Here is a 25,131-nt window from a genome sequence, read left to right on the forward strand (position 1 = left end):
GATGGATCATCAAACATATCACCAACATCATTTTGTAGATTTCATATTGGATCCATTGGAGTTGTGGTTGGTTTAGCTCCCAATAAACCCAAATCTTCAATTAATTAAAGTGTATAATTTCTTTGGGAGACAAAATGTAACGACCGGAAAATATTTACCTTATTAATGAGAAATAAAATTAAAAATGTAAAGTTATTAGTGGTAAACTAATGAAAGGAAGTTGCAATACTCTCCGATACGGCCGTATGGATATCAAAAACGGATTTCGTATGAGGAAGTTACGACCATTTTAAAAGTATGTTGCTACTTAAGAGAAAGGATAATTTCGGCGCTCCACGACATGGTGAAATTATGGCTAAGACAGGGCAAGAGGATGATGAGGTTAGACAAGTGTCAACACCAGAGTGACACGTGGTGTCTATATTCACCACGACGTGGTGAAGATATCGCCATGGCGTGGCAATGTGATGATGGGATTAGACGTATGTCAACATCGAATCAACACGTGGCATTTGCCACGATGTGGCGAAGGGAATTACACGACGTGGTGTCGGCGGAGATATTGTTCAGTCGGTAAGTGATGTGTGGAGTTTGAGAGTGCGTATTAACGATGGCCGATATGGACGAAAGGTATAATCATTTGTCTCTTTATTTAGTTATTCATTTGATATTTACAATATCGTAATCGTAAAAGGAGGGTTAGGACCATGTGTTGGACTATTAGGTTATAATACGGTGCTATTATAAACCTAACAGCGTGGTGAAACATCCCAAAAATACAGTCCAAAAATTTCATTTTTGAATCATTGATAAAACCATAATTATCCAAACATCATATAAAACCATAGATCATGTATCTCAAATATCATAAAAATCTGTCTAACATATCAGAGTAAAAACATCCCAGGCTAAACAGATGGTGTGTGTGTGCACCGCAATCATCCCGAGCTCTTCCCCTTGCTACCGGAAGTACCTGAAACCAAAATTGTAAACTGTAAGCACGAAGCTTAGTGAGTCTCCCCAAACTACCACATACCACATAACATGCAACTAGGAGATACGGGCCCCGCCCACACTCAATGAGATACGGGCCCCGCCCACACTCAGCTACTATGAGATATGGGCCCCGCCCACACTCAGCTACTACGAGATACGGGCCATGCCCACACTCGGCTAGTCATGCAAATAACATACAAGTATCACACAGACAACAACTATAACTAAGCATATAAATATGTACAATATTGTGCTATCGATGAGATACGGGCCCCACACACACTCGGCTACTGAACGTATCACATATACGGTCCGGCCTTAGTGCGGTAGACCTGTTCCTAATGAAGGAAACTCACCTCGCAAAGCTGACTGCTGAAATTTCAAGTGAGGAATCTCTGATGGTCGCTCCAACGACTCCTAGGCTATTATTATCACAATAACACTTAGTCAAAACCTAAGAATCCTCCTTAGGGTATGTAAGGCCCGTGTTTCTAAGATAGGCATTAATGATAATGTAATAGACTAGGTCAACCTTTGTAACCGAGAGTATGCATAAAAAGAACGCCCAAATCTGACTTCGTATGAGGAAGTTATGATTTTTCTAAGTTTCAGCTTAGTAGTAGACAGCTAAAAACTCGAATTTTAGATCGAGTGATTTTTAGCCGACACAACCTAAACGAGAATCGAAGGTCTCGTCAATAGTAGTACAACGGTAAAAAGACAGACGAAAACGGACGTCGGATGAAGATGTTATGAATTTTCAACGGATTTCCTGTCCAGGTCTGTTAAAAATAATAATATTAAAATTAAAGTCAAAATTAGCCGGCGAAGTCTAAATGAAAGTTGTAGAGCATAATTTTACCTACGCGTGCATATAAAGAACATCAAAAACGGAGCATTTATGCAAAAGTTATGGATTTTAGAAGTTCGGGACACAAAAATCGAGAAAATCCCAAAATCCGAGAAATTTCGCATGGTCATGCTTCGGCCACGTCACCCTCGCTCGCAGGCCGCCTCGTGTCCGCCACGTGATCGTTGCTGATTTGACCGAAGGTGTGGCCCAGTAAGGACTCGACACGCCTCGCACCGGTGGCAGATCCGAAGCGAGCCACATGCCTCGCCCTTGGATCTGTGTCGCAACCTTCGCACCTTAGGCCTCGGTCCAATCAGAAACCACCACCATGAGCCTCGCATGTTCACGCCACCTGCCCCTCGCATCTGCTGGCATCTGTTTGCTTCTCAGCCCTCGGATCCGAAGCCTCCTCCTATAAATAGAAGGGTGTGAGACCTCCCGGGTATATTTTGGAAAAGTGCCATTTTACACCCCTAAACCCATATTTCTTCCATTCCAATTTCCCCCAAAACCCCGGTATTATACCAAACACCCAAAATACGTCCCGAAGTGCCCGAAGACCCGGAAAAATTTATCTTTTCGGTTTTGAAGCCCAACCCTCACAGAGCCCAGTTTCTGAATAAAACTCTCAGTTTCATCGAAAACGATCGTTTTAGTAAACGAAGTGTTGTCCGATTATCGTTAAATCAAGTGAGTGTATAGTCACTTTCATCTTACACATAGATATGAAGTATTTTATTTAAAATACGTGCTATATGAATATATATTGCTTAGTTATTTGACATGGATAATGAATGAATGATTTATACAGGTTTTTAAACTGTATATGTATTTTTATCTACAAATATGTTGGGTATAACATGGGTAGATAGTTGATGTGTGATGAAATAAAACGATGAGAGGCCTCGATGTTATTGTGATCCAATCATCTAGTGGAGTATGGATGACGACCACAGACTTTTCTAGATAGTCATGTGGAACGCTGGCAGGCTCGCAACCTGTAGGTGTTAATGAGCTTGGGTGTTCATTTGTTGTACTCCATCCCCCACATAGTTGCCTTATTTGACATAAATTGCTGGGAAACCCCCAAAGCAGTGTTTTCGCCCTGATGAAAATCCTTAGACTAGGTCCCTTGTGATAGTTGTTTTAGGGACGTAAAGTGAGGATAACGGGAATGGGTAATCGGGTTATTGTTGTTTGATGAAATTAATAAATTTATTTATTGTGGGTTGAAAACCGTATATGCTCACCAGGCTCCCAAGCCCGACCCACTCAGTTTTCTTTGTATTACAGGTAGTGGCGCAAGAGCATAAGTTGAACAACTTATCAAGATATTTTGATTATAGGCCTCTAGTGTATATAACTGTTGTAAGGATTATAATGTGTCGTTTATGCTTTTGGTTTGTATCGGAACATGACATCCTGAGTTTTGTTATATAATGAAAATATATTTCTTTAAGAAATGCATTGGTAAATCTTATTTTAGCATATTTCATTTTGGGAACAAATTCCGCAACTCTTTTAATCAGAGGATTACTCTGAAATTATTTTAAAAGCATAAATTAAACTGGTCTTTTCTGGCCGTGAATTTGGGGATGTCACAGGGTAAAATGACCATTTTACCCCTGGTCAAAGGCAACGTTTTGGTCAAAGTCAAAGTCAACCGTCCGAGTTGACTCAACTCGTCGAGTCATCCCCCTGACTCGTCGAGTTCTATAAATCCAGAAATCCTAAAATCGCGATCCAACTCGTCGAGTCCCTTCGCGGACTCGCCGAGTTCTACCTTGTACAAAAATCGAGACAGAACGTCATCAACTCGTCGAGTCCCTCTCTGGACTCGCCGAGTTCCTCAGTATGTTTGGGTCATCTTAAAGAATTAAACCCCTACTCTTCAGATCCAAACTCCATACTTTATCTACATACTGGAAATGCCCTTTTAAGGGTAAAGTTTCCAACTTTACCCGTTATTAATCCTTCTTAACGGGTTTAGCTCAAACCCTAGATCTTTAGGACATAGATCTTTGTCCAAAAGCATTATCCCTCCAAAACAAAGCATGAAAACCTAGCTCTAGGTCCTAGACACCAAAAGAACACGTAAAGCCTCAGACTTTCCTTCCATGTATGGCCTTTTGGGGCACAAAAGGCCATAATAACACCTTAGATCTTGCATGGGGGCTTCAATGGCATAAAGTTTGCACCTTTATGCCTTCACAACCCTTAATAATCCCAGATCTGAAAGGATCCTTGCTTGGGACGTCTAAATCCCAAGGGTCAAGCTTCTTGAACCAAAACCCTCAAAAAGTGGAAATAAGGAGATCTAATAAACTAATAGGCAAGTTAGAGACTTGATTACCAGAAAGTGAAGGAAACGAGATGTTGCTTCTGGATCTACAATCTTCTCTTGGAGTCCTCTAGCTTCTTCTTCTTCTTCTACAAGCAGGTATCATGCGTTACAATTCTCCCCCACTTGACTTAGAATTCGGCCTCGAAGTCTGCTGCGTCTGGAACAACTCCGGGTAGTGCTCCCTCATCTCCTCCTCGGACTCCCAAGTCCACTCTGAACCCTTGCGGTGCTGTCATTGCACCTTTACCAGATCAACCCTCTAGTTCCTTAGCTCTTTTGTCTTCTTATCGAGAATAGCTACTGGTTTCTCGATGTAATTCAGGTTGTCATCAACCAGAATGTCCTCTAGAGGCACAACCGCTGAGTCATCCACTAAGCACTTCCGCAACTGGGAAATATGAAAAGTGTTGTGGATATGATTGAGCTCTACTAGCAGATCCAACCGATACGCTACTTTGCCAACCCTGGTCATAACCCTGAAAGGGCCGATGTATATGGGGCCCAGCTTGCCCCGCTTCCTAAACTGGATGACACCTTTCCAAGGTGACACCTTCAGGAGGACCATGTCGCCCTCCTGAAACTCCAAATCTGAACGCCGCTTGTCGGCGTAGCTCTTCTGCCGACTTTGAGTAGTCTGGAGCCTGCTCCGGACCTGTTGGATCCTCTCAGTGGTCTTGAGTACTACCTCAGTACTCCCCATGAACAGGGCATGGGATAAGTCTATATACGAGAAGTAGTTGATGGCCATAGTTAAGTCAGTGACCAAATGGAGACCGTATCTTCTAGGACGAAAATTTGTGGTGAGGACAGACCAAAAAAGTTTAAAGTATATCCAAGAACAGCAGGTAATTGGGAATGACTACCAACGTTGGATCACCAAACTGATGGGATACGACTTTGAAATCCAGTATCGGACGGGGGCTAGCAATCGAGTGGTAGAAGCATTGTCAAGATGGGTTACTCCAATTGACTGTAACACGATTAGTATGACCCTTTGGGGAGGTTGGGATAAACCGAATCAAGAGTTAGATCAAGATGGGTTCGTGAAAAGAATGAAATTGGAAGTCGAAGCCAACCCTCAAGCCCATAAGGGCTTTGCCGTATTTTTTGGAAATTTACTGTATAAGGGGAGATTGGTAGTTCCGGCTAACTCCCCACTAATCTCGGATATCATCTCCACCTTTCATGACTCTCCTATTGGGGGTTACTCGGGAATCAAGAAGACATTCCAACGTGCTGCAGTTGAAATGTATTGGACCGGAATGCGATAATCTATAGTAGAATATGTTAGGAAGTGCGCTATTTGTCAACAACATAAGACCCTCACCACCTCTCCAGCTGGGTTACTCCAACCCTTTCAGATTCCGGATAAGGTCTGGGACGAAATAACAATGGATTTCATTGAGGGTTTACCCCGATCCGGGGGATGGGATACGATATGGGTAGTGGTGGATTGCCTCCACAAATACAGCCATTTCATACCCTTAAAGTATTTGTTTTCTGCAGTCACGGTGGAAAACAAGTTCATAACAGAAGTGGTCAAGTTGCACGGGTTCCCTTTTTCAGTTATCAGTGACAGGGATAATATTTTTCTAAGTCGGTTCTGGAGAGAACTTTTCAAACTGCAAGGGGTTGATCTGAAACGAAGCACCGCCTACCACCCCCAATCCAACGACCAATCGGAGGTGGTGAACCGATGTCTCGAGACATATTTGCGTTGTTTCTGTTCTGGAAATCCCAAGAAATGGTCCAAATGGATTGCTTGGGCTGAATATTGGTACAATAGCTTGTATCATTCGTCCACTGGCACCACTCCCTTTAAAGCCCTTTATGGGCGAGACCCCCTCCCCTGGTTAGGTATGAAAGGAAGCAAACACCAACGGATACCATTGATCAACTTCTTGAGGATCGGGATGACATTCTAGATGATTTGAAGATGAACTTAATCCGGGCCCAACAAAGAATGCAAACTCAAGCTAACAGGCTACGCAAGGATGTGGAGTACCAGGTGGACGATTGGGTGTACTTGAAACTGCAACCATACGGACATAAAACTTTAGCCTTGAGAAAATCGAAGAAACTTGCTCCTCGATACTATGGGCCCTTTGGAATCATTCAGAGGGTTGGGAATGCCGCTTACAAGCTTGATCTGCCCTATACCACAAATATCCACCCAACATTTCATGTGTCACAACTCAAACCGGCTATTGGAACTCCCACATAGAAGCGAGACCTCCCACCTCAACTAAATGAGGACTTGGAATTGGAGGTTCAACCAGAAAATGTGCGAGGGTGTGCTTCAAGAAAAATGGAGCATCAACGGAGAAGGAGGCTTTAATCCCATGGGAAGGTCTAACGTATTTGGAAGCCACGTGGGAGTATTACACCAAAGTGGAGGAGCAGTTTCTGAGTTTCCACCTTGAGGACAAGATGAAAGTTTGGGCAGCCGGTGTTGATAGGCCCCCACTCCTTCATGTCTACAAACATAAGAAGAAGAACCATCCCAGGAATGAGAGCCCAGGAGAGAAGGATCAGCCCAATTGCCCTCAGGGGACAGACCAAGGGTAACTTTGTCTTTTTGATGTCTTGTAGCTGCTGATTGGGTATCTCTGGTAGTGGGATGGAATGTGTAACGTTCTCATGACAGTCTTTGTCTTGGGTGCTAGTATAAGTAGTAGAATTTAATATTCTTCTTGTTATGTGGAATATTGATAACTTATGCAAACTTGGAGAGCACTCACCTCTCGAAAGTGAGATCTATCCCCTTTCTTTCTATGAAAACCATTCCAGATTAATACCAATGTGTTCTTATTTGATTCCCTTTTAGTTTAGTTGATTTATTTCTAAGTGTGAACGTACAATATTCACAGCATAAACACAATTCTATCTGCTCTTGGACTTATAACCATGTAGATACTCATGGAGCTTATAGAATTTGTCCACAGTGTAACCCTGTAAACTGTAGTGTGTACAGTAAGGCATGTCTCTATTTATGGATTTGTGATTTGTTGGAAGTTTACGCATTTGATTTGAAGCTTTTGTCATGAAAGTCGTGGAATGTTGAACATCACCAGTAAAGGATTTTTGTTTCTCTACTTGAGCAATTAAATAGAAAACTAGATTTATAGATGACAATGGATCCATGAGGAGAATTTGACCTCTAGATTGAGAGAAAGAATCATTTAGCCTCATGATAAAATTCATGATATGTTCGATTGAAAATACTTCTCAATTTCTTATACACCATTGCAGTCACATTTATTACAGGTACAGTGAGGATGGAAATTAATGAGTTCTTCAAATAAAGATTTGAGCTTGGTGAAATACACACCAACGAAGTCTTGATTTTGTTTTAGGTTAACAAGATCTCTGCGAATCTAAAAAAATTGAGGACCTTTACTTTGTTGGAAATAGGCCTGGCAATGGAGCGGGTTTTGACCCTGATCCGATCCAAACCCTTAATAATTATATGGGTTTGGAACATAGTTTTTGATCCATTTACCCGTTAACGACCCATACCCGCTAACCCTTTTATTAAAAGGGTCGGGTATGGATCATCACTGATCCGCTCCGTTTATAACCCGCCCCGTATAAATTTTAGAATTATAAATTTATATTTTATACAACCTAAAGTTTACTTTTAATTCTAATCGAAAGTCCAAAGAGAAAAGACCAAAGACTAAACTGTTTTTACATAGAAATCGAAGACTCGACTTCTAGAATTTCAGTATTCTAGCAAAAAAAAGATGTCATTTCGTTTATATTTCATCAACCAAACAGTCATTTATCAATCGGAAGAAAGTTTGCAATTGTTATTCTCTATCACTGCAACCGACGGTCAAAAACCAATTAGAAGTTACTACGAAAATGATTTTAATTCCAATCGAAAGTCCTTCGTAATGTCTTATTTAAATCAAAATTTGTTTTAATTAATAAATGTTATTTTGAGGTTTAAGTAAAATGTGTTTGATTATTCAAAAAACATACGGGTTACGGGGCGGGTTTAGATATCTGTTGATTCGACGAATAAGGGTATGGGTTTGATTATTCAAAACTCTGCGGGTTACGGAGCGGGTTTGGATCGGAACTTGAAATGTGTTAAACGGGTTTGGATCAAGGTCGATTCGCTCCAAACCCGCCCCATTTTCAGGTCTAGTTGGAAACAATCTTTCAGATCATTCTATATCTCATGAGCACTCTCGGTAAACATGATGCTAGCCGAAATCTCTTTTGATACAAATTTCAAGATCCAAGAGATAACTAATTTGTTGTTACGCATCCAAGCATTATAATTGGATTGATCAGATAAACTAGGTTTAGGAAGAGTACCATCGATGAATCCAGTCTTGTTTTTCACTGATAAAGCAATCTGCATTGCATGAATCCATGAATTTGTAGTTGTCTCTAGTTAGCAATCGAGAAACAAGCACAAAATGAAGGCTATCAGAATGAAGTAAGTAGTATGGATGCATTATATCATCAATCGGATAAATATTGAATCCAGAAGAATTTAAATTTGATAATTGATTATTAGTTGATAAAGAAATCGTAAAAAGAATTTGGATCAAAACACGATCAGTGAAATCGTAACAAGAATTTGAATTAAAACACAATCAGTGAAAACACAATCAGATGCAATTAACACAAAAACAATCAATCAAATATGAAATCGTAACAAGAATTTGAATCAAAACACAATAAATGAAAACGGTTTACGAATGACTAATTGGAAATGTGATGAAGATGATCGGAAAAAGCAATTGCAAAATTGATTGAAAGTTTGAGCATCGCTCTGATACCATATTACGAGAGAAAACGAAATGAACATTGAAAGAGAAAATGTATTCAATCAATCGAGTCTCAATTATATCAGTAATCAGTAATCACTCTATAATAGTCTAACAGCCACTAACCTCTATATAGTCTAACAACAACTAACCACAGTAACTAACTAATAGTTAAATTACATTTAAGTCCTTAATTATCTAATAATGACTAATATAACCCTGATACTCTGTCCCTTTAATTTAATTGAGTCCCCCTAACATTTTGATCTTTTATCTTTTATAAAAAAATTTACCTTTCTAAAACTTTAATGAAAATGTATTTTGTTTTTAATTTTTATTATATTATATTATATTATGTCAATCAAGCAAACATCTCTATCGAAATGTGGTTTTGTATCAGCCTTTAGATATGCTTGAAAAGTTAAAGTTGGATATATGTACAAATTACAATAGCTATGTTGTTGTGATAATATGATATCATATTAGTAATATTATCAAAGTGTTGAAAGTTTATAAGTGTTAAGTATTGTGTCTTACTTGGACTCCTTGTATAAGCTTAATTTTAGTGTAAGATTTAAATATCCTTGTGAATTATATATGTACTTAAGACTAAAAGAAGGTATACTACAAATAATCAAGTTTTTTTTTTTTTTTTTTTGTCTTTTTTACATGGAGATGTGAATTTATGTAAAAACCACAAAACGATACATTGGGCTTAAGTTGAAATTTTCATTGGCTCGTGTGTGTACAGGCCTAGCACAGTTTGTGTTTGTGTATGCAAACTAACGCATGGGGTTTACTTTTAAATTTTAACAAAAATAGAAAACCCTTAAAAAAAGAGTGTTGCTATTAAGACACTCTTTAGACACCCCATAAACATTTTTATTAAAAGTCAACCTATAGGTAACTACTTTTAATCATCTTTTTCAGAAAACAATGTTTTTTCAACCAATAAAAATAACTTAAAAACTATATAGGATGTCTAAAAAATAAAATGGGATGTCTTTTTAAGCTTAATCAATCTTTATTTGGGGTTGTGAAGCTTTCTTAGACACCCCTTTAGGTTTGTGACATCACCCTAATACATGCAACTTCAAGTTTAGTCTATGTTTGGCGTACTAGCTGAAAAGCTAGCTGATAGCTGAAAAGCTAGCTGTTAAATAAAAAGCTAGCTGATAGCTGAAAAACTAGCTGATAAAAAATAACGTTTGGTAAAACTAGCTCAAAAGCTAGCTGAAATTACATAAAAGGACATGTAAGAGTATGTGTTTCTATAATTAATTAAGGGGTGTATTTGAAAATTTTTAAAAAAGCTCCTAAAAAACTAGTCTAAGTAGCTTTTCAAAAAACTAGTATATAAGCTAGCTTATAAGCTACTTTTTGGCTTGCCAAACACGACAACATAAAAAAGCTCGAAAAATAAGCTAGCTGTGGCGCGCCAAACACAGCCTTAATCAGACCTTTATTTGGGTTTAATCAAGAAAAGCATTAACGGGTTTTTCCTTAAAATATATTTCAAAACATTATCAATTTCACTAAAAGACAAAAAAAAAAAAGGTCCTTTTGAATTTGAACCCATACATCACTTACAAACACCAATAACATCTTACAAGATAACCAATAACATCTTACAAAATGTTATCTTCTATGTAATATGTATGATGGCTACAGCATACAAAAAAACAGGAGTAGCCAATATGATGTATATATACATTATATATATCAACAAACTTAACAAAACTCAAAACTTCCCAAAAATCTATATATAGCTTCATCAAGATCCTTCAAAAAGTAGAGCCACCTGTCCAAGACTAACAAAAAAGGGTCCACGTCCAACAATTTAGCCCCCTGAAAGATAGATAGATCAACATATATATATATATATATATATATATATATATATATATATATATATATATATATATATATATATATCAGAAAAACAATCTTATAAAAGTAATGAATAAATAGAGTTTAAATAAAATAAATACATACATGTGATGACACAAGACTTAGAGCCACATGCAATCGATTTCAACTTCTTTTTTACCTCTTTTTGCCATTTTTGATCTCTTAAAAGATAATCACACCAACATATATTCATCATGTCTGAAACAAGTCCATGCTGCAAAATACATTTCAGAAAACATATTTCTGAATCATTCCCATGAAAATTCTTGAATTTTAGTGTTTTGAGGCATTTAGGTAGTGTTGACCAAGTCAAATCGTTCTCTTTAAGGCACATGTCATGCTGAAATCCCTGTGACATTGTATTAAACGAAAGTAAATATAAGTATCTAGAATTATTATCATGATGTGGATTAAATATGTAATTATTTAATTAATATACCTCGGTGAAATTAAGAGATTGTAGATTTGGACAGCTGTTGAGAAATTTCATAAGTGCTTCAATGGTGGAGTTCCCGATTTTCATGCTCAATTCTAAATGAGTCAAGTTTTCGAAAACTGGAAAATGAACCACTTTGTTATCTGCAAATACAAAAGACTTCACCAAAAAATAATTAGAGATTAAAAAAAAGCACATTAAAATCCAAATAAGTTATAATAAAAATAGTACTTTACTTTATTTTTTTTAATAAAAACACTTCATTACCTCAATTGTGCGCTTGGATACTCTCAAATACCCAACATTCTGAATTCCATTAAACAAATCAACAACATGAAATGCGACTTCCTTTTGCCTCTCATGTAAAATCGAAACACTAATATCCGCTTTCATCAATTCCAATACACCACACAACAAAATCTCATTCGATAAATAACCAGTATACTTCAAGAACACAAGATTCATTGCATCGATTATGATCTTACATCCTCTAGAATCATCTGGAGGCCCAAAATATGGCAAATCATCGATTGTTAATCTCTTCAAAGTGGAACTCGAAATCATAACATTCTTCAAATTCGTCCATTCACAATCAAGCAAAACTAATTCTTCAAGAACCAAACAACCCGCGAAAAGCTTTTGTGTCAATTCATCATCCGGGAATGTAATTAAAGACAAATGTAATGTTTTTAAATGTGGGTAGTTTATGAAAGATGGGAGTTGGAGAACGCAATTCATTTCTATCTTCAAAGTGGTTAAAGATATGCTGGAAAAGATAGATTGAGGGAGTAGAAATGGATCTTCAACAAAGAGGCAGAGATCGAGTTCATGGACATTGTGAATGATAGCAGATGAAATCCATGAATGTATACGAGAGGGATTAAAGCAAACACGACATGATAAACGAAATTTATGTATGGTTGATGTGTCGCGAAATAAAAGAACTCGATCTACAAAGTTCATGAAACATATCTCATCGGGTGGATCTTCGCCTTCTATTTCTTTATACAACAATGCGTCATCAAAGTCTAGATTTGAAACTGAAGTCCAAAGATTTTTCCATCTTTTTGAAAGTATTGAGGTCTTGACATCATCTTTTGTGGGAATAAATGATAGGATATGATGAAGAATGCAATCCGGGAGTTGACTGATGTCATCAGAATTGCTCATCGTCCCACCTAGATTAAGATTAAGATCAATCAATAAAAATGTAAAAATTAAAGGTAGGCGTACAGATTACGATACTATAACAGAATTCATAATCTAATCTTGATATAGAAACCCTGAAAATCGAAATGAGGATGTTCGATAGATTATGTAACCCTAGAAATGGTAACACGAGTTGAGTTCATCGAAAATACTACTATAAACAGTGTGATCAATGCTTCTATTCAATCATCTTAAACCAACTCGAGATTTGCAGAAACACTAAAACCCTAACATAAATCATTCAAGAAGACGGATAATTTTCATTTCCAAAACCACGATGCAGTTGCAGAATTAGACTGTGAAGCGATATCAAGAAGCAAACAAGGGTAATCTTCCATTTTACTTATCTTGATGATCGAAACTTCAAATACACAAGCACACACATAAACGAACATATACTGATGATTTATGTATAGAAAAACAGAGAAAGAGGGCTAACTGGTGATTACAGATTAGAGATTTGTCGCACTTACTGACGGTTGATTGATTGGAAAAGGGTAAAGTGCTGCAAAACATTCACTGAATCGAAGAAAGCATGAATCTTTATCGAGTAACTGTCGAGGGTTTTGTGAGAAGTGTGTCGAAAACAGCCATGGCGGTTTGTATTGGAAGAAAGTGAATGGGTGAAGACGACGAGACTGATTTATATCTTTTTTGGGTTTTGATTTTTTGGGGAAGTGGAGAAGGAAGGGCTTAGAAGAAACTTGTAGCAAACAAAAACATTCTTTTTCTTCTTTCTTTCAAATTGTTTGCTCCCTCCATTAGTCCATTGCATACAAATTGTTACGCAAAAGACAAAAATATCAATACACTTTTACACTCATTTGATAAATAAATAAATAAATAATTGTTATTTTTGTTGCTAAAATTTGGTATGAGCATGGTGTGTGTCATTTTTACCTACTAACTTTTTTTTCTAAAATTAAAAAACTATTAACATTCAATAAAAACCATTAATATTAATTAAAATAAAACTTAAATTTCATTAATCATAATATTGAAAATTACATTAGAAAAACTAAAATAGAAAATAACATAAATAAAAACTTAAAAAAGAAATAAATGTGTAGATTAAAAACCACAAATTAAATTTAAACCTAATTGTTGTTTTGACCGCCAAAGTCGTTGTTTGATCTTCAGTGTTAAGGTGACTCACGTCTTGCATTAACAACATCATTTCAATAAGTCGGATGGTTTTGACTATATGTTTCTCTAAAGTTATAAAATTTTAAAATGGAATGTTGATGTTGATGCTTTGTCTTTTACATGTCCACCAACTCTTCTTAATTCGATTCTTGGAATCCTTGGTCTAGTAACATTCACTTTTTGGGTGCATATGTTGATTTTGAAGTTATTTGAAACTCTCCTTTGTAATTTATTTTGGGTAGAAATATGGATGATCTAAGTTGGCTTGTATTAAAGATCACATTTTTTTAGCCTCCAAAGACAAAGGAGGGGTTGGTATTACTAGTTTGTTTGCCTGAAATTGTGTTTTTTTTTTCTAAATGACAATGGAGGTTCATTTGGACCCTAGTTTATGTTTAAATCCTCATATCGGTTTATGCCAAATATGGTGGTTTTGATGTCGATATTTAGGGTATTAAAATCATATAGGGTTGTTTGATTTAACATATGTTGAAACTCCAAGAAAAGAAGGTGAATGTATCTTCTTTTATGAGTAGAGTGGTGGGTTGTTGTTCTAGTACATGATTGTAGGAGGACTAGTGGATTGGTGATAGACCATTTTTGTTGTTGTTTTATAAACTTTATGCTCGTAACTCGCAAATGGGTGCAAATTTTCAAATTGTTATATTTTAGAAACTGATTTTAGGAACAATTTAGGTCTTTACGTGTTGGAAGATATGAAACGAAAATGGCTACTTTCACTAACTTTCTCGACGGCTTTACTATTTTCAGTTTTCCACTACCAGCTACAACTGATAAGTACTTTTAAGAATCAACCATTCGAGGCAATTGTATGCGACTTCTTTGCGCCACTTAATTGATTATCATACTTTGGCAATTTTATGTGACTTCTTTACACCAAGTTTTGTCTAGATGTGTGTATCCTTACTTTCTTTTGGACCTTGTGGCAATTTAGGAAACTGAAAACGAGACCCTTAGGGTGCGTTTGGTTGTGGAAAATTTTCCAGTTTTCTAGGAAAATTTTCCAAGAAAAATGGAAAATTTGAAAACGCGTTTGGTTCGTTCAGTTTTTCAAAATTTTCCAAGAAAATGAAAATTTTTAGTTTTCCAAATTGTATGTAAATTAGAAAAGTGATTTTTACAGTTTTCCAAAGTTTTCGAAATTTCTAAGATGGAAAATGAAAACTCCTTCAGTTTCAACCAAACGCTTTTTCTAAAAAATTTATTGAAAACTAAAAGCGAAAACTCAACTCTATTTTCTGAAAACATTTTCTTAGAAAATGAAAACAGTTTTCCACAACCAAACGCACCCTTATGGTGCGTTTGGTTGTGAAAAATTTTCCAGTTTTCTAGAAAAAATTTCCAAGAAAAATGGAAATTTTGAAAATGCGTTTGGTTCGTTCAGTTTTCCAAAGTTTTTTAAGAAAATGAAAATTTTCAGTTTTCCAAATTGTATGTAAGTTAGAAAAGCAAGTTTTACAGTTTTTCAAAGTTTTCTAAATTTCTAAGGTGGAAAATGAAAACTCCATCGCTTCAACCAAACGCGTTTTCTAAAATTTTTATTGCAAACTAAAAATGAAAACTCAATTCTATATACATATATTTTTAGAAGTGTAAATATGTATTTTGATATATGTTTTTTTTAAAGTATAAATATATTTTTAGAAGTATAGATACATATTAATATATAAAAATGTAAAAATATGTATTTATACTTCTAAAAACTATATCGATAAAACATGTATTTATAATTCTAAAAATATTATTTATATTTTTAAAGGGTATAACCTTGCAAAAACAAATATATATATATATATATATATATATATATATATATAACATTAAAAAAAATATAAATACAATATTTATTAAATATTTTTTCGTATATAAATACGATTTTTCTGCATGAATACGTATATTATGAAAAAAATTACTTAGGGTAAAAGTGTAAAAAAATTATAAACTTAAGGGTAAAAATGCAAAAAACGGTAAACCTGAGGGTTTTTTGCGAATTTAATATAATGTTAACCTGGAAAACCTGTTATCACCGGTAAAGGGGTAAAATCGAACATTTTTTCGAAAATGTTAGGGTAAAAACAGACATAAAATTCAACTTTGGGCAAAACCGACAAAACCCTGAAAACTTGAGGGTTTTTATGACATTAACCCAAAACTAAAAGGGGAAAACGAAAAACGGAAAATAAAAATTATTTTTCCGTAATTAAACGCAATCTTAATTTTTTGTTATTCTACTTTAACAAAGGATGGTATATTTCACTACTAGGTTACAACCCGTGGAATCCACGGGTAAAAAATTTGTAAAAAAATTATATTATTAATAAGAATTATTTTTGTTTCACATTTTTATATTTATTATTTAAAATTAATATTAATATATATTTGTAAAAAAATATACAGATTTGAATAGATGTTAAAGAGAAACACAAGCAATCTAAAATAAAAATTGACATGTTATTCAGTTCTACCAGAGGATACAATCAATAAACAATTTTATTGGAATGTAAAGACTGGAAATTGTAAAGCTGAACAAAAGGATTGACAAAGGCCAAATTTGACATCTGATGCATTGTTTCCTACTGTTACACATTCAATACACAGACATATCTCATGTCACAACTTCATTACAATGTTCATTTCATACATTACATAAAATTATTGAAAAACATATTCCCAAGAATGCATGCACCGATTTCACGTGCATTTAATATACCATTTTTTTTTAATTTATTCATATTTGATACATGTTTTTTCATAGAGCTAATATACTCATAACACGAAAAAGAAAAGTACAATGCTATATTTGCTAATTTTGTCGAATTTTTTTTTGATATATAGAGCTAATTAAAATCTTTATAAACATAATTGTTCAGTATTCATACTTTCATCAATAGACACACATATGACACACATATATTAAAAGAAGAATATATTAAAAGAAGATTAGTCTAATTACAGTCATAACCCAAAAAAGAGTTTTTACTTAAGATAGAGATTAGAAGCGAAAAGAAACCAAGAACTATCAATGTTTGAATAGTGAACACCACGAAGAGCAAAACTACCAAACAGAATCCCAAAAAAAAAAAAAAATCAAGAATATTGTTGATTCAAAAAGGACACTCTGAAATCACTTTTCAAGTTTTGGTATTAAAAGACCTGTGTTGCCATCGACCTTGGAATTCAAGCGAGGTACTTTTGTAGACGAATTCACATTATCATACTCATCAACATCAATGGTATCTCCAACGTTTCGTTTTTTTACCATTGGGGGCGAATTAAACTTGAAGGGACTTGTAGCTTCTGATTTGTCAGGCATGGAAGGCGTCAAATTATCACCGGTCTGTGAGATCGCGTCCTTAAAGCAAAATCAGGAAATAGATTTAGTATGAAAATAATAACAAAAAATATTTCATAAAAGAAAATTATATAAAAATAAATAATGTAGTTTTATAGGCTAACCTTCAACGACTTTGTTTCGTGAGATGCTTCGTGAGATGCGATTTCTGTATCATCAGGATTTCCAGAATTACCTGCCTGCTTTAGAAAAATAAATATGTATTATCATTTGTGGGATTAAGTTTTTATTCCATCAAGATTTACAATTAATTAGTAAAAATCATTAAATAAACGTGTGCATCATAATTTCCAAAAAACTATATATATAAATACCTCAACAACTAACTTTTTTTTTCCAAAGCATTGATAACGTTACTATCAAGCGTATAGCCAAGTATCCCAAACCGATTGTAGTTATTGGATACGTTGAAACTATTAACATCTAACTTGAATGCCATCTTTTTATGCACCAGACATTTGAGGTCATAAGGATACATTCTCGGATTATCCCCAGCCTGGAAAAAATGTGTTATGTAATATTGTTATGGTTAAAAGCACATTAATATAAAAAAAATGAAACAAATAATATAATCTAATAAAACAAATATTATACTTAAATTATACCCGTTTGATTTTCTCTATGAGATCACTTGCACGTTTTTTGACAAGTTTATAAGCATCTCTATCAAACAGAGTTAGTGTGACTGTGCCAGAATCATCTTGGACACGAATATGTATTTTATACCTACAAAAATATCCCACATAAATTTATATTAAATATGTTTAAGTTTAATTATTAATGATTAATAATGTATTTAATTTGTCCGGTGAGGTTTTGTTAAATGTAAAAAACCTTGGAGCTGAAGAAATTTCCTTAATGCATTCAACAACCACACTTGCATCACCACTATCTGGACCGCTAAAAACATCTCTTGGATCAACTTTCTTTCTATAGTTTGAACACGCATCATAATACCAATCAATATCTTGTCGTATACCATAAATGGTACCAACAATGATAAATTTCCCGACCTAAAAAAATATAAAATACAAAAAGATTCATCAAAAAACAATGCAATTACAATAAATGAATAATATAAAACAAAATCACATTAAAGAAACCAAATTATTCACATACCTCTTGTGGTTCTAGCAAATCGACAACATTTTTAACTTTGTGATTATTCAAAAAGTCTTCATATTCATTGTATGATTGAGAGCTATCAACAGTCAAAGAAGAAGAAGGGTTTTGAATTCCTCGTAATCCAACCAAGCTGTTTTTTTATTTAGGAAAATAATTATGAAATTAGTAAAATTATTAAAAAGAAACAAAATAACAATGAATAATTAAAATAGTTTGTTACCTATTTGTGAAGGCCACAATATCGGGAAGATCAACATTTATGAACATACATGTGTGATCAAAATAACTGTTAACAGAAGGTATTCCTGTTGAAAGAAAATAAATTAGTCAAAATAATGAGTAATAAAAAAAGCCTAAAATAAGGAAGGTTGCCTTTTATAAGAAATGTACCGTTATAGACATTAAGTCTTGCAAACTGCAAAATAATAACAACACGACCAACTTGTTTATGAGCTTCAAGATAAGAAATCATTTGGTATGCAAAATCTGCAAACAATGTGACGTTAACCTGCAAACCTCTGCAAAAATAGTAATGGTTAAATGTTTATATAATAATAAAATAACATAGACTAGTTGTAACCTAATGAATATAACATATTATTATAAGAATAATAATAATAATAATAATAATATAAGAAAAGTTATAGTTACTCTAAGTTTCTGATTTGTAAAGTTAGCTTATGTTTTGATCTGCTAACATCACGGGAATCAAGCTTGTCTAACGAAACAACTTCACCTATAACATCTACAAAATGATAATACAATATGTCAAAATTATGTAAAATTAAAAAATTAAATATAAAATGCAATAAAATAGGAGGAAAAAATACCAATTGAGATATTAGATGTAGCTGTCGCAGAGATAATGCTTTCAAACGATACACAAGAAAACTCATATTTTGTTTTGGATTGAAAACCTAGACAGCCGTTAATAAGAAATAACCATGCATCTACCTCAAAAGATTCATGTGATACTTATATAATTATTATCTATATATTAAAGTTGTGCAGCAACATGAATAGTGAACTGGCGAGTTTTTGACAGAAATGATCCTTGTATTATTGTTGTCGTTGTTTGTTGTTTTAGTGTTGGATAGGTTTTCTCTAGGGTCAGTTTATGTCAATATCTATATTCTTTGTGTAGACGTGTTGCGAACAGTTCCGGTTTCCCAGTCATTTTATCCCACACCCGTAGGTTAATCGGTCATTCCAGTTTCTTCGTTCTTATCCGACCTTTTGTTCTCCCATCAGAATCCTCTAGAAGCCCTAAAACCACCCACCGATCGATATTGCTCCGTCTACTACTATGTTCTTCAATTGCATGTTCATCTTTCTCCTGTATCTTCTATTTCAGATGCGTAGTCGATTCCTAACTTTGACTATAGATGCTTTCCCACCGTATCGATGTCGGCTTCCAGACACCGGGATCGAATTTTCCTTTCGGACTCCATCATCGCCATCAGCCACAACCACACACCAAGGTTTTCATCAGCCTTGCACCATCATCACACACTGTCATTCAAAACCTTTACCGCATCACTACTACGAATCGTTCGCCCCGTTCAAATTATACATAAAAGGGGTTTGTCTACAGTGAAATTTTCCAGCCGACGATATTGTGGTTTGCCTTTGATATCTGGTTTTGGCTTTCAGGTAAACATATCCCATTCATCGACCTGTTCACACTTGGTATCTCTCTTCCAATCAGCTGTATCAATAACTTACTTTGAATTCCTTAGTGATTTTTCTTTAATCAAATTCCATTATATTCATCAAGATTCTTTAATCTATATTTCGGAGTTTCTTTTATTTCTCTTCAATTTTGGGCTGTGGGTTTGTGGAATCAAAGTTCATGACTTGAGGGAAATTCAAATGGGTTACCAATCGTGTGTTTTCACTTCAGGTACGAGACCCATGTCGATTACACTCTGATTTTGATCCGATAGTTGAATAATATCATGGCATGGTTGAATACGATCTCACAGACCTTAATAGCGAAATGGACGACTATTTTCAACTATTCAATAGCAGAAAATGGTGGAATCGGCCCAGGTTTTTGTATCTACACTAGAAATGGTGGAATCGGCCCCAGGTTTGTGTATCTACACCTTAGCTTTTAGCTGAACTTTTTGGAACTCTTTCTATCCTCGATTTCCTTCATCGCTTACTCCAGACTGCCATTCATTTACACTTCCTCGATCTTTTGTCTTCTGAGGTTTCCTTTCGAAGGGTTGGATTGGTTGGAGGCAGCATCAAGCTTTTTTGAAGACTTACATACCCTTTCATGTTATTTGGCGGTAATACCAAACACCTATATATGATTAGCGAATCAAATCTGTCACCCGATGTGTTGTTGCATGAATTTAGGAATCTAGGGTTTAATAAAAGAGCATCCGTGATGTGATTTAGTTGCAGAAGTTATAGGGTTTCAGTCGTACTTTGTATTTATTGCTTCTGTTCTATGATCCTGTTCTTCAAGGAAGATGTAGAGGCTTAAAATCGTTATCTATTTATTCATTAATTTTATTGTACCATTTTGATATTGAGTTCATATTCCTCCATTGTTATCAGGTCCCTCTGAAAATGGCTTTTCTTAGTAGATTCGGCAATCCGCTTAAACAATCAGGAAGCAATCATGTCAATATGGGATTATCTTCTTCAAATTCACCACTTTTCCAGTCAATCAGAAGCATGTCATCTGCTAAACCCTTCGTAGGAGGTTTAACATCATGTTCTTTTTCATCTCATCTATACATGTTTCCCAAATCAGTATCCAGAATAACAGATTTGGATAATATCCTATGCAGTGATTAAATGCGATTAAAAGAAGCTTTTCAGTAATATGGAGAAGTGATAGATGGTATAAATTCTAACATCTATCAAGATCAGAATTTGAATGCTATAAAACTATAAATTGATTTTACTGATATCATTAGGGTTTTGATTTTTGCAGTTAGAGTTATCACTGATTGTGATTTTGGTAGATCTCGAGGGTTTGGATTTGTTAGTTATACATCAGCTGATGCAGCTAACTCTGCTCTTCAGGATATGGATGGAAAAGTATTATGCATTTTTCAGTTTTATAAATCTCTGGTCCTTGTAGTTTGCGTTTTTTTTTTTTTACTTTCTTTCAAATAATGTATTTTCTTTTCAATTTTGGTCCCAATTTCATGGTTCTATTATGCTTTTGTCAAAAAATTGAAACATTTAACAGTTTTGGTTTTTCATGATTCACTGTTTCTATTTGAACGGAAGGTATTTCAGAAAAGATGCGACATAACTGCAGGAAGAAAAGTAGGATCGAAAGTTCGAACCCCTTACTACCATTTGTCGATTTTCTATATCTGGTCCTCGGCACCATGAAACCCAACTTTTCACTGGGTTTTTATTTTTGTGACAGGTTATTTTTGCGGTTGGTGTGACGAAGAAGAATGGAAATCACCCATACGCAACAGCAACACCAGTTGAAGAAACCCAAAAGAAACAACCCACAAATTCTTGACTTTGCGTTAAAAACAACTGGCCTGAGTTCACCAACTTCAACAACTCCATGGATCCTGATGTTATCGCCATACAGGTTCCATTTTACCCTAAATTATTTTCATGATTTTACCTTTTACAAAACTGAAATTCAGTATATTCGTCTTATTAATCCCACCAATGTTGTCAAGAGACGAGGGTTTCGTAATGGGTTCCTGTAGGGACAGTTAAATGTATGAATTCGGGGTTTGTGAAACCTGAAAGTAAAGCTATTCTGTGTTGAAATTTTATGACAAATTTGGTGAATGCGATATATATTTCATGAGAAGTTTAATTTTTGGTAGGAAGTAAGAATGTCCAAAAGGCACTCCTAATAACCTAAGAGAATTGAAGGACGATAACAATTCTTCACAAGAAGAAAAACAGGTACTTGATCATTATAAAAATTTCAAGATTTGAGTTTTGTTTTCTTCAGTTTATGCTACACATAGCGTTATCACTACTCTAGTAAGTGGTTAATCTTGGATTCTTGATAACAAATACACACCGGTCATTATTGCGAATGAAGTTAACATAAACTTTGGTTAAATATGCTCTTCCTTTTTCTATGTCACAGGTCACCATGTTCACGAAGAAACCTATAGATTGGAGGTTTGGCTGCATAATTTTATAATCAATCCATTTTTTTGTTATATCCCAGTCAATTTTTTAAATTTAATGTTGTTTGCTACTTTCAATTATTGAAATTTAATGTTATATTTCAGTCAATTTTTGCTATATCCCATTTTTTTATAGCATTCATGCTAAGGTTTTGCTTTCATTTTTCTAAATACCACGTTTACATACCATTGTATCATAATTTTTTTTTAATCTAGCACAATATAGCATTGTACTTTGATTTTATTTAAACAACATTGCTATAGCAATATATTATAATTAATCTAGCCGAATATAGCATAATTTTTTTAACATAACATTCTACTAAAATCTCCAAATACACAAATAATCTAATTTACTTCTAATTTCAGTAGGATTTCATGCAGATTAGTTCTACTAACTGTCAAGGATCATAAAGTTATGTCTTTCAGACTAGCTTTTCTTATTTGTATTTTTTGAGCAGGTATCGGTGATCCGCTTTTAGCTTTTTCAAAAGGCACGTCTTAATTGGTTGTAATAAAATTAAATGTGCGTGCCCACGAAAGGATCCGGGCACCAAAAGCGTAATTTTTAGAAGGTGATCTTGGAAGTGTTCGATCTGGGGAACATAAGTAGTTTTATTTTGTTAAAGTTTTTGCCCAAAATGCCCATACATATTGTTTTTTTGATAAAAAAACTAATAATTTTAACAGTTTTGACCAAAATGTCACTACATACTGTTCTTTTCGTAAAAAAATCGTGATTTTAACATTTTTTTGTCGAAAATGCCCCATCATACTGTTCACTATCTATCACTACACCACATACATAACCGATAACAAAAAGTGTAAAACTCTGGTCTTAACTGAACCCCGCGGAGTGGGGTTTCACAGCTAGTTTAATATCAAAACTATCATATTATTCATCAATCCTTAAGCTTTCAAGCCATCGGGCCAATGATGGTACATCATACATATATATGACACAGAGCCTTAAATGGTCATTTTCTATTCAACATTAGACAAAATGATAAAATCATCAATTACTCATATTACAATTCATTCGATCCACAAAATAAACCATTTTACATATAAAATTAATTCCTCCACATATCCTATAACCCTTTTTAAACATTATGGGAAGCCTCATTGGCACTTACAAGTATCCTCGTTTTCATATCATTCTTCAATTTCAAATCATCAAGATAATGTTGATAAACATACGACCCCGACCCCCATATCGCAAGAATCAATGAGATCGCTTTCACTCCATCCATCTTATCTCCAAAAAACACAACTGCAAGAACCGGAACAACCGGTAACCCTAACGTACTAATCACATTCGAAAACAAAGATGAAACTTCAAATATTAATCCCAAAATCCCTATAGAACAAATCTGCCATGCAATAGCTATCCACGTCAGCGTCATTATGTAAGACACCGAACCCTTTTCATAATCACTCGCCTCTTGCTTTAACATGTCCCATTCACCACTGGCAAAAAGCCCCACCACACAACCACACGTAGCAACAAAGGAAGGGTATATTTGTAATTCTAGCACAACCCTAAAGTTTTCACTCTTGATTACCTTTTGAAATGATAGTTGTAAAAAGGAGAGGTATAAAGAGTATGTGGCGGATGCTCCTAGAGTGCATAAAAACCCGATTATGTATTTTGCTTTTGAGATTTTTGATGGGTTATCTGAATCCGAATGAACAGCGAGGAGGGTGGCGGAGATTGTGAGGAGAAAAAGTGAGTTGATGATTAAAGAAGTGAACTTTTGTGAGTTGAAAAGAAATGAAAAAACAGCGTTGAATCCTAATTGTGTTGCACAGAGTAAAGAGTAAGTGGAAACAGGAAGGTATTGAAGACCATATGAATACATTAAGTTGTCACCTGTTAAGATTAAGCCGAAAAATAGGTAAAGAAGTAGAAGGGTGGTGGTGGTGGGTGGCGGTGATGCGGCGGAGGTAGTGGTGGTTGGTTGGAAGAAGAGTAGGAGGGGAATCAAGATTGGGAATCCGGCGGATTGGACGAAGGTGGATATCCATTTACTGTTGCCGCCTTTGTCGTAGTAAAGTCTGCCCAAGAGGGTGGCGGTGGCCTGACCGGAGATTAGAAAGATGATATACACCGCCACCCGGAACCACCATCTGTAGTGCTTGAATTTTTGGGTGGGGACTCCATTAATGACGCCATTCGTACCTCCGGGTTGAAGTTCCAGTTCTTGAACTCCATCTGCCATGGAGTTGAAAGGATCTGTAACTGAAAGAATGGAAGAAGTGGAGTTGTTTACATGAAAGAAATATATAAAATTCAAGTTTGATTTTGTAGTTTTTTGACTTTTTGGACTTGATTGATTTTGATGTCTGGTATAAGTAATTATCTAATGGTTGGTGATCGATGTACAAAGTTATGTTCGATTTTCTTTTGTATTCTTGAAGTCTATGTGATAAAGTTTGACCACGCTAAACGTGGTCAAAATTGGTTGCTGTTCTTATTTGTGGCTATAGATATAGAGAATAATTCGAAAATGGCATATAGGTAAATAAAGATTGTCATATATAATCACATATTTGTTTTTATTACACATAATATAATATACATAAACAACTACAAACATGAAAGTTACCAGACCAAAATTCGGAATCAACTTCAAGATTCGAAAGTCCAAAATATATTTGAAAAAACAAACAAAAAGGGTTTGTATTTTGTAATGTAATAAAAGAAGAGTTTAATTAATTTCACCTTTTCGAGGTTTTTAGGAATTAATGGCCGAAAGTGTTGGTGTTAGGAATCGCGCAATTTGAAGCATGTGATTGGTAGGTTTTGGAA

The 25,131-nt window shown here is 34.9% G+C and overlaps 3 protein-coding genes and 1 pseudogene across 12 annotated transcripts; 1 reads left to right on the forward strand and 3 right to left on the reverse strand.

Moving 5' to 3' along the window:
- Positions 1-10,562: 10,562 nt before the first annotated feature.
- On the reverse strand, positions 10,563-13,268 carry LOC145137637 (F-box/LRR-repeat protein At4g14103-like). 2 transcript variants are annotated; one of them, XM_079071765.1, is made up of 5 exons: positions 13,010-13,268; positions 11,595-12,505; positions 11,331-11,486; positions 11,031-11,240; positions 10,563-10,828 (listed from the first exon to the last, which is right to left on the reverse strand). In XM_079071765.1, the coding sequence occupies exons 1-5, from the start codon at positions 13,050-13,052 to the stop codon at positions 10,712-10,714; spliced, it is 1,437 nt and encodes a 478-aa protein (XP_078927891.1). In that variant the 5' UTR covers positions 13,053-13,268; the 3' UTR covers positions 10,563-10,711. The 2 variants fall into 2 exon arrangements, with proteins under 2 accessions (XP_078927891.1, XP_078927892.1); XM_079071766.1 differs by having other exon boundaries at positions 10,732-10,828; positions 10,976-11,240.
- Positions 13,269-17,377: 4,109 nt separating this feature from the next.
- On the reverse strand, positions 17,378-19,509 carry LOC145140262 (uncharacterized). The gene is made up of 8 exons (XM_079073807.1): positions 19,461-19,509; positions 18,832-18,925; positions 18,571-18,698; positions 18,401-18,485; positions 18,175-18,310; positions 17,890-18,068; positions 17,661-17,781; positions 17,378-17,551 (listed from the first exon to the last, which is right to left on the reverse strand). The coding sequence occupies exons 1-8, from the start codon at positions 19,507-19,509 to the stop codon at positions 17,378-17,380; spliced, it is 966 nt and encodes a 321-aa protein (XP_078929933.1).
- Positions 19,379-22,437, forward strand: LOC145140850 (uncharacterized). Of its 9 annotated transcripts, none has more exons than XM_079074228.1 (9): positions 19,380-19,833; positions 20,166-20,272; positions 20,396-20,477; positions 20,752-20,899; positions 20,988-21,040; positions 21,134-21,486; positions 21,581-21,757; positions 22,005-22,086; positions 22,277-22,437. In XM_079074228.1, the coding sequence occupies exons 1-5, from the start codon at positions 19,585-19,587 to the stop codon at positions 21,002-21,004; spliced, it is 603 nt and encodes a 200-aa protein (XP_078930354.1). In that variant the 5' UTR covers positions 19,380-19,584; the 3' UTR covers positions 21,005-21,040; positions 21,134-21,486; positions 21,581-21,757; positions 22,005-22,086; positions 22,277-22,437. The 9 variants fall into 9 exon arrangements, 7 of the variants coding, with proteins under 7 accessions (XP_078930353.1, XP_078930354.1, XP_078930355.1 ...); XM_079074229.1 differs by having other exon boundaries at positions 21,134-21,474; XM_079074231.1 differs by having other exon boundaries at positions 21,134-21,240.
- Positions 22,438-23,323: 886 nt separating this feature from the next.
- On the reverse strand, positions 23,324-24,691 carry LOC145140849 (putative purine permease 11 pseudogene; annotated as a pseudogene).
- Positions 24,692-25,131: the final 440 nt, after the last annotated feature.

Source organism: Lactuca virosa, chromosome 9, assembly GCF_052849685.1.
Source record: "Lactuca virosa cultivar CGN04683 chromosome 9, Lactuca_virosa_CGN04683_v6, whole genome shotgun sequence".
Classification (NCBI taxonomy): domain Eukaryota; kingdom Viridiplantae; phylum Streptophyta; class Magnoliopsida; order Asterales; family Asteraceae; genus Lactuca; species Lactuca virosa.

What these genes read in the sequence shown, in the direction of transcription:
- LOC145140262 (XM_079073807.1), bottom strand. Translation starts at nt 19,509, where the DNA reads ATGAACATGCAATTGAAGAACATAGTAGTAGACGGAGCAATATCGATC. An exon ending in AAGACTTAATGTCTATAACG is followed by an intron (nt 18,486 to 18,570) that starts GTACATTTCTTA and finishes TTCTTTCAACAG; the next exon opens with GAATACCTTCTGTTAACAGT. An exon ending in GAAATTTCTTCAGCTCCAAG is followed by an intron (nt 17,782 to 17,889) that starts GTTTTTTACATT and finishes ATATTTTTGTAG; the next exon opens with GTATAAAATACATATTCGTG.
- LOC145137637 (XM_079071765.1), bottom strand. Translation starts at nt 13,052, where the DNA reads ATGTTTTGCAGCACTTTACCCTTTTCCAATCAATCAACCGTCA. An exon ending in TTCCAATCAATCAACCGTCA is followed by an intron (nt 12,506 to 13,009) that starts GTAAGTGCGACA and finishes ATCTTAATCTAG; the next exon opens with GTGGGACGATGAGCAATTCT. An exon ending in AATCTCTTAATTTCACCGAG is followed by an intron (nt 11,241 to 11,330) that starts GTATATTAATTA and finishes ACAATGTCACAG; the next exon opens with GGATTTCAGCATGACATGTG.
- LOC145140850 (XM_079074227.1), top strand. Translation starts at nt 19,585, where the DNA reads ATGTCGGCTTCCAGACACCGGGATCGAATTTTCCTTTCGGACTCCATC. An exon ending in TATCTGGTTTTGGCTTTCAG is followed by an intron (nt 19,834 to 20,165) that starts GTAAACATATCC and finishes ACGATCTCACAG; the next exon opens with ACCTTAATAGCGAAATGGAC. An exon ending in AATGGTGGAATCGGCCCCAG is followed by an intron (nt 20,273 to 20,395) that starts GTTTGTGTATCT and finishes TTGTCTTCTGAG; the next exon opens with GTTTCCTTTCGAAGGGTTGG.